This window comes from Phoenix dactylifera, chromosome 3, assembly GCF_051530095.1.
Source record: "Phoenix dactylifera cultivar Ajwa chromosome 3, Ajwa_hap1_PhDact_Kaust_v1.1, whole genome shotgun sequence".
Taxonomy (NCBI): Eukaryota; Viridiplantae; Streptophyta; class Magnoliopsida; order Arecales; family Arecaceae; genus Phoenix; species Phoenix dactylifera.
Window position 1 is genome coordinate 44836192 of NC_143192.1, and position 9165 is coordinate 44845356.

The window sequence follows — 9165 nt, forward strand, 5'->3', positions numbered from 1 at the left end:
TATAGGGCTCTGTCAATCCACCGGAATTGAAAATGAAACGTAATATCTGTTCAAAAAATTGATTTTAGTGGCTAGTTCTATAATTTCTGTTCTTCTGCCTCAAATAATATGCTAATGCGTTCCAATTTCAAAGATTGGAGCTTATCAAGTTGTAACTGTATATCTTAAGTAAAAATACTATTAGAAATTTAATAATTTCTTGCAAGATACATTTGAGAAAGTTGTATTTTCATGGAAATATGATTTCCACATTTCATACAAAAGTCTTTCTCATGAGAAACATGGAAAAGTTACTTTACCATGAGGTGAGAATCACTCCATCTTTATTTTTTCCCAAAAAAAATTCTTCAGCATTAAAAAAGCATTAAAAACCTAATTTTTATTAAGAGTATAATAGGAATTACATATAACTTTTTCAGAAAAGTGAATAGTCAACTAAATTTAAGCACTTTACAAATCTGTCATTTTTCAATGTTTAACTAAATATGCTAAAAGTACAATCCGAAGAATTTTTTTTTAAAAAAATTATATTTGTAGAAAAAAATATTTTTTGCGAACCAGATGAGTATACATCTGGCATTCGGGGATACACACGCACGCGATTGGTGGATGATCATAGAGTATAAAGTATGCTGTCAATTCGGTGCCTTTCATCGTCTAGCAAACTTGGCTGATTCTCTTGAAAGAAATATGTGTCCATACAGCTAGCAATCAATCAACCCGTCAGAATCATTCACCAGAAACGAGAGAAGGTAAAAAAAAAAAGAGAAAAAAAAAAACATTCAGACCGAATTGTTAAGTACCCCTTAAGTAAACAAGCATTATTTCTTCCACAATCCTTCGATTATTTAGTAGCTAAGCATACACCCCGTTATGAATTACAGCTCTGTTTTCCTTTGTTTCTTTCTCTAAGCACGAGGAGGAAAAAAAAGTATCACGGAGAAAAAAAAGTATCACGGAGATGAAAGAAAAGCGAAAAAACAAAAAGAGAGAGCAAGCTTCCGACATCGCAAATCGTTCAGTGGAATGGAAAGGGGGAAAAAACGGCAAGAAAACCCCTCCACAAGCCCCGGGGGGCGTTCCAATGAGCGCGCAAATCCCTTCACGAGTACCGGACGGCAGTCCTGTATCTCTTATTGCCGTGCATCTGGGGCACCCTCAAGGACCCTTCGCTCCCCCGCTGCCGGCTAGCCTTCGACCCAACAAATCCCTGGAACCAGTGCCCCGCCCGGTATTCCACAACCGGATACTTCGCCTGAGGAACCCAAACGGGCAGTCCCTCGCCGCCGCCTCGTAACAAATCCCCGTTTACCTGCAATCAACCCGACCGCGCCCATCCTCTCAGTCCAGCGGACTTGCCGCTGATAACAAAGATACCAAACCAAGGAAAGGAATCAGAATCATAAACGGACCTGAGAGAAAGCATCGGCATCGGCATCGGCATCGGCGGCGGTGGCGTTGTCGTCGTCAGTCAGAAAATCCTCCACGTGCCATCCGGGCAGCGTTTTTATCAAATACTCCGAGATACTGCTGCTATTGCTGCCGTCCACGGCGGCGGCCCTGGTGGTTGTGCTGCTGCTGCACGCGGCCTCCTCCTCCGCTGCTACGACTACAAGATTGTCATGACTCTTGTTGCTGCAGTTCTCGATCTTGACGTCTTTGTCGTTGCTCTTATTATCCACAAGCTCTGCCTCCGGCGGTGGGGCAGATGGGAGAGGGGCGGGTGAAAGCCGGACGCCGGTGAGGAGGAACCTTGTGTGATTCATGGTGAGGTCATTGGCGGTGTGGATGGGGACGTCACAGTCCCTGCAGAGGATGGCTCTGTCCTCCTGGCAGAAGAGAAATCCTCTCTTCTCCTACGAGACCGAACAACACCTTTTTCAGCCGCTGGACCGAGTCTTCAATACAAAATTTGAGAAAGGAAGCGGCTCACCTGGCAGATATCACAGAGCGGGGGGGCCCGCGGCGAAGAAGAGGAGGGCGTGGGATGGAGGAGGGAGAGGCGGCGGTGCTTCCCGGCGAGCTTGTTGGCGCTGTGGATCCGGCGATCGCAGGCGTCGCAGAGGGCGGCCTCGTCGGCGCAGCAGAAGACCGACGCAGCCTCTGCGGCGCAGACGTCGCACTGTATCTTCATCTCTAATTCTCTTGCTCCGTGCTTCTTCTTCTTCTTCTTCTATTCCTCTTTGCTCGTAGTGGATAGAGGGAAGAAAGAGGAGGGTGAGAGCTACATACGTGATTGTGAAGGATGGGGAAAGGGGAGGAGAAGGCTGCTTATTATATCGGGAGGACGACCTTCGGGCGGGTGGAATAAAATAAACGATCCGATTTGATTGCTTTTTGAGCAAATCTAACCAAGCAGCAAGAGGTCAAAGCGAGACGAGAGTGGTAAAAAAGAGGAGGGCTCGGACAACCCTCTCACTCCGCGGAGAATCCACTGAATGAGTGAAATTATGCTCTGAAACTGACAATAGCCTGCCGACGACTAATATAACGGTTAAAACTCGTTACCGCATTGGTAATGCATATGCTCGGCTTTCAACTCTACCGGGGCCGACGGTTGGAGGGTCGCCTTCCTAGTAACTAATAAGAGAGGAGAAAAAGCTTATCTTCTTTTCTAATGAGGTGTGTGTGGACCATTGTTGATCGACTCACTTGGAAAAAGAGAGTTGGCATTTGAATCAGAAAGAGAAGAAAAAGATTGCTGGGCTGATGTAACCGAGAAATTATCTCCTACACCTGGCCAATTATAATTGTTGATTTTTATAGTAATGCATCGAGATACGAGAGAGACGTTTGTTGAATAAAATTTACAGAAATGAGTGGCTGTAATTGGTGGTGTGCATGGTCGAGTGGTGTATGCCGTGTATGGGAACTACCTCACCAGCTTTCTTATCGGTCGAGGAAACATAATGTCAAACGCCTTACGTGCACGCTGATGGGGATGTGCTTGGGGGACCTCAGGACTGGTGAGTAGGCATCTTTGGAGAAACTTTTTTTTAATATATCCATGAGATGTTTACTTATCTGGGGGGGTAGAAGAATGAGTTTTTGCAAGTTTAGAAAAAAGTCAAGATCCTCTCTATGGTTCATTCTGGGTTAAATCGCTTTCTATTTTTGTATTGCCCAGTGAGAGTCGAGTGAACGAAGCCAACATGTCCGGCTTCTCTGGCCATTCCTTCTCGTGTGATACATGGATGACATGTACATCGATAATTCTTTGTTGTAAAATAGATATCTTGATTGCACTTATTTTCTACAAGCACTTTGACCATATTTTAAGCATTCTTCGAAGGAGTCCCATCTTGAAGTCTACATCCCCCCATATTAATATTACCTAGGGCAAAATCTTCTAGGATTCCACTATTGTAAACACAGAGGTATGACCACCAAGGTAAAAGAAGGTCATATGTGGGCTCTCTTTTGAAAATATAATTATATCTAAATTTGCATCCAAAGTGAATGAAATGTTGAGAAGAGGAATTATACTAGTTTTTGGAGTTGTAATGATCATTTGATGGGAATAGGAAAGTTTAAAAAAAAAAAAAAATGGAAGCATGCAGTTTGCTCATATGATGCTTCTTAATTTTTTCCCCAATTTTAATTTATTAGAAAATCAGATGTATAAAATCATTAGGCAACAATGACCCATTCAGTAGAGGACTATAATTTTGAGCAAGGTGGCACGGTAAAGTAAGCCTGTCTTTTTAAACACCCAAAGCATCGATTCAGAACCTGGATTGGACCTCAGATTTCTTAAGAAAGATATAAAAAAGTTTATATTGTTTTGACTGTAGACAAGCTACAACGAACAATTCACAACGTTTCTAACAGAGCTGCTAGATTAAAATCAAACTGCCAATCCCTTATTGCAAGCTTTCATACATAAAAGCAGAAAGGAATCCATGGACTCATACAAGTCTCTCTCTCTCTCTCTGTCTCTGTCTCGTTCTCATGTTAATTATCCATTACTGTGGTAGCAGTTGGACGGGCACAGGAAATGGGACAGGTATGGGGTCGGATATCAGACAAAAAAAAGAAGCATGGGCAGCTTCTGCCCTCCAAGCTAGCATAAAGATAGGCCCAAGCTGCCATCTCCCCTTGTCTTCCTTGTTACACTGCACTTATAATAAAGAAAATTAGTATGAGCACTTTCCTGTCCCCCCTTCATCTCACCGTCTTTCGCCTCTATTCATTCAATGGAATATTAAGTTGACTAGCTTGCACCGAAAAGCTGGGCAAATTATCGAATCTGAACCCAACCACTCCAATTCAAACAAAAGTGCTGTGCAAATTTTTCATTCAAATTGCTCACTCCATGCGTGCAAACCAAGGACTGGACATCAACAATTCAAAGAGAAATGGCAAATAGCGAAACAAGATCCATCAGCTCTTCATACTCCCAGCTGATACTGCCGACCCTTTAAGTTTTGGCCACTTTCCGAAGTCCAACGTTGTTTCGAAAAATTAACAAAGCAGGAATCTACATGTGATTCGGCCAAATAGATCTAGTTTTTAAGTTGATTCAGTGAGACCGTAAGAGTGGCTCAATGTATCTGGAGACATAAGGCAAACTTACTAAGGAGGATATATATATTTTTTTTCTTTTTTTATTTTTGAGGCCTTCTTTGCATTGGGCCGGTCTAAGATGGTTTTTTTTTTATTATTTTTTTTAAGTTTAAAGTGCAATTTTGTCCATAGATGCGGATTTCTTTGCTCTGCAAATCACAGGCAAGACTTTTCCATCAAGATGACATTTTTTATCTAAGATAATCACAACCATTTTATATAAATGACAAGCAAATCAAATCCTCTCATGTGCAGGTGCCCATACCATGCTCCTAGCAACATAACCTTATCATCCCCCACACCTAATTTCATTTAATGCCCTCCAATAATGTGGCACACAATGATAGAATAATCAAACAGAGCCCCGCCAAGTCATCTTTATCAATTATAATTGACTAAGGAAAGCCCCACCACACCCCTGTAGAAACTATATTTTATATGGTATGCACCATACGGCAGCCATCTATTTTTAACACGATATATCGAGATGAGCACTTAATGAATAAAGTGTACAGAAATGAGCTGCTGTTGATTGGCAGTATATAAGTTCATATAATGCAGGCGGTGTAGAATATTTTTTTTTTCTTCTCTTCTTCTCTTTCCTTGAGATACCTTCGATTCTTGTTCATGCGGAGGCGACAAGCAAATCAGAGCTGGATTGGTTGAAGTACGATACCCAGAAGGTGATGTCGGGCGTGCTCTCCTCGGTCATCCAGCGCTTTCGCGTACGAAGTCGGCAACCCCTAAGACCTTCCATCCAACCACCAAGCATTCGCATCACGTGCCATTATTTCAATTTCAGAGGTCAGACTTTTCCCACTGCCGCTCATCTTCGTTATTTTCGGGTTGCACACTTGTTGCTTCCGCGTTCTCTTACGGAACAGGACCATCTAAAATAGCTAGTCATAAGATATTATTTAGATTCTTTAGTTCTGTATAAATATTTAAGATTTACCCAGTAAATAACCGATGTAGGACTAAACATACGCTCGCATGGGTCCTCACATACTTCTTCCGTTTAAATCCCGACGTCCTTGTCAGGCTAAAAGTTCAAATTCATTCAAATCTAATCACGAACATTACGATCGGCTCGTGGTCAGTCCTAACGGATCCGTGCTGCAGTGTCCCCTAGTCCACATAGGTTATGGATTGGGTCCACTCTGACACCATTTGTAACAACCTAGGACCTCACCCGAAATGGCCAGCTGGAAGATATTATTTGGATTTTTTGATCCTATGTAAGTATCCAATATTTATGCAGTAAATAACTGATGTTGGACTAAACACACGTTCGTACGGATGCTCACACTGTGAGTTACCATTGTATATATGAAAAAAAAAAAAGTGTACATATAGAAATTGGGGAAGGCATTGATCCATAGGCTGCATGTTTAAACCGTGGGGGCACCCAATGACCCAACGAGGGAAGGGTCAAAAGTCTCCGCCTTTTTTCTCTATTTTTATTTCTCCTGAGAGAGACACCTCGTTGATGCTTATAGTCTTATGGACGAAGGAGTGCGATAGCTGCAGAAGAATTACCTAATGGTCTACAGTTGAGGAGACCAGGGCAGTTGGTATTCTACAGTATCATTGAAAGAGAGTTTAATTTTATAAATGTTTGAAAAATAAGAATTATACTGTATGGTCTTTAATCCTACATCTATGATGCATATCTCTGGAGATTTTTTCAGCAAGCTAGGCTCCACCTTGCATATTACTGTAGACTCGTTTGGCACGAAAGTAGGGTCAATGAACAAATAGAGAGATACCTTATATTTAGTTGAAATTTTTAAAGAAGAGAGATAGAAAAATAACTTTTCTACAGAAATGAGATGGAAAAGTTTAATTCCCACATGCTGAAAATTAGGATAATTTTTTTTTCCTAAAAAGTGTATTTAAATCTTTAGATAGAATTGAGATAAGTTCTTTTTCTTTATTAAGAGCATAATAAATATTTTACATAATTTTCTTAAGAATGTTTCATCAAACATTAGCCATTCTGCAACGTGCTACTTTTTTATGATTAACCAAATATGTAAAAGTCACTTTTTCAGGTATCAGCTTTCCAAAAGAAATATTTTAGTGAGGAATTTTTTTTTTCATAAACCAAATGAGTTCTATAATGTTATCATAGTTTTTTATAGAGCTATTTTTAGTAAAGTTGCAGCTTGAATGTAAGAAAATTCGTCTTTCAAAGATTGTCAAAGTTTATATGGGCTTATAAGTTTGCAACCATTACATTAATAGCGCAGAGCTATTTTATCAAAACAATAGAATTCCGCTCCATCATCAAATTGAAGAAACGGAACATAGATCCTAGGGGGAAAATCAGGTCTGACAAGATCTAGGTGTCTCCCAAATTAAATCAAAACTGTTAGGATATTCGATTTACATCTGAATCTGTTCTCTGCCCACCTAACAATTGGACCGAGTTGATTTGGCCGATCCAGTAGTGATCGTGTCAGGTAGTGATTAGATCCAATTTGGATGAGTATGGATTAGGACTGGATCTGAGTCTCAACTCTCAAACAGGTACTATTATTTAGGAAGCTGCTTAATTAACCTTACATCTTCAAAATTATTTACAAACAGAGTAACTTCAAAGTATAACTAATAAATTTTAAAAAATGTAAGGGATAGCAGTATAAAATTTATATCATATACTTGGGAAAGCCATCGGGTGCAATTTGCATTGAGTTGGAGTCGGGTAGCGTTTATAGATATCCATGTCATGGTAAATGCATTAGGAAGGGCAGATCGCTCCTTAAGAAGGATCAGGACTTGTTCGGTGATTCAATGCCATGAACTGATGCACATGAGCAATCGTGCACTTTCGAATTTTAAACATAAATGATGTTTTTTTGTAAGAATTTGCTTAAATAATGACGGAACATAGTCTCTCATCATTTCGTTTCTGTTGTTACTTAAGATTTATTTGGTTCGTGGGAAGAGAAGAAAGAAAAATATGGTCAATAAAAAAATAAAAAAATCTATCTGTATTTATTTGGTTGAAGTTTTTTTTTAAAAAAGGTAGAAAAATAATTTTCTTATAAAATAAATTTTCATATTTTATGGAAAAGAAAAAACTATATGAAATATGAAAAAGTTCAATTCTATTGGCTGAAAATTAGAGTAATTTTTTAGTTAAAATGCCCTTAATTTTTTTTTGGATAAAATGAAGTAAGATTTTTCTTTTTATTGAGGGAATAGCAGATATTTTATATAAATTTTTTTTCAAAAAAGAGATGTTCAACCAAATATATTATATTTTAACAAGTAATATTTTTTCAATGATCAACTAAATATATAGTGAGAAAAAATTATTTCATGAACTAAATACTTTCTGAAAGGCACAAAGTTTCGACCCATCCTTGCTTCCTTGTCCGCCTCTTGTTTTATGTTCACTCTTTTTATGGAAGGACATGTTCCCAAATCTTCATGCATTAGATTCAATGCATATTGTCTTCTTTCTTAGTTTGCTGATGATGTTACCATTTTCACATAAAAAAATAATCGGGATGAGATGACGTGATTGGCACGATAGAATTTCTAAAAAGGAAACAAATGCAAACTTTGCCCTTTTTCTTTTGTGTTTATTATTTATATAAAAAGATATTACTGGATATGGTGGGTACCTCCTTGTTCGTTGGCAATCAGATAGTTGAGACCATGCAGTCTCCAACTTGTAACAGCAAACTTTGTAGAAGATACCATGAAATATATTGTATAAGCAGAGGCTGTTTTGATTTTTCGTATTCCATGCCTACATTTCTAAACATATCTGGATCTAAAATATTGTATTTGTAGATGCAAGTGTTTGTTTGATTTAATGCAGATGCTGCGTTTGGTTATTTAATGGAATTGCTTTGACTTCTTGAGTAATACCTTGACTCAAATCTTGAAACTGCGAGATGTTTGTCCAAGAGGCAGAGATGGAGGAGAGAGAAAGAGAAAGTGGAGAGATCTGCAGGGGTCGGACGAGAATGGTGGGAAGAGAGAATATGAGAGCGGAGAGAGTTGGGAGGGAGAGAGCTAAAGGGAGAGATAGAGAAGATAGAGAGCATAGAGGAGGGGAGAGAGAGCGAGAGAATGAAGAGATCAGAGAGAAGGTAAGGGAGAGGGATAGGGTAGAGAAGATGAGGGAGAGCGGGGAAGAGAGAGAGAGAGACAAGAGGGAGAGTGAAAGAATTGTAGGGAGCATATAGAGAAAGAGTAAGAAGGGAGAGAACAAGGAGGGTAGAGGAAGAGAGTTGCTGAAAACCTTGTTGGAGGACCGACTAAATCATATATGGCCGGATCTATCCTCATAAGATATGGTCACCTCACATGGATGGCTTATTCGAACATGGACACTTTACTGGAGAAGTAAGAGCATGTTGTTGGAGCAAGGTAGGTTGGAGCATGAGAGGGAAGAAGTTCAAGTAGAAAGAGACGATATGGTATATATTCGTCAACCTGATCTTAATGATTGATCGAAGCGCATAAACTGAGCTGCCAGATTTAGCAGTCGGTCGAGATACTAACCGTGGCAGTCGACCAAATTGTTGACTTCGGTATTGGCCGAAGTACTGACTTGAACAATCAAGCCAATTGGAGTGG

General features: G+C 39.7%; 1 protein-coding gene across 1 annotated transcript; it reads right to left on the bottom strand.

The window, feature by feature from the left end:
• Window positions 1–792: 792 nt before the first annotated feature.
• Window positions 793–2268, bottom strand: LOC103708483 (B-box zinc finger protein 20-like). Its single transcript, XM_008793423.6, has 3 exons — window positions 1934–2268; window positions 1413–1856; window positions 793–1312 (listed from the first exon to the last, which is right to left on the bottom strand). Exons 1-3 carry the CDS (start codon window positions 2132–2134, stop codon window positions 1103–1105), a joined length of 855 nt encoding a protein of 284 aa, XP_008791645.1. The 5' UTR covers window positions 2135–2268; the 3' UTR covers window positions 793–1102.
• Window positions 2269–9165: the final 6897 nt, after the last annotated feature.

Bases quoted from the DNA above. Each gene is read 5' to 3' on its own strand.
- LOC103708483 (XM_008793423.6), bottom strand. From the start codon at position 2,134: ATGAAGATACAGTGCGACGTCTGCGCCGCAGAGGCTGCGTCGGTCTTC. The intron at 1,857-1,933 runs GTGAGCCGCTTC...TCGGTCTCGTAG, and splicing joins CGCTCTGTGATATCTGCCAG to GAGAAGAGAGGATTTCTCTT. The intron at 1,313-1,412 runs GTCCGTTTATGA...GGTTGATTGCAG, and splicing joins ATGCCGATGCTTTCTCTCAG to GTAAACGGGGATTTGTTACG.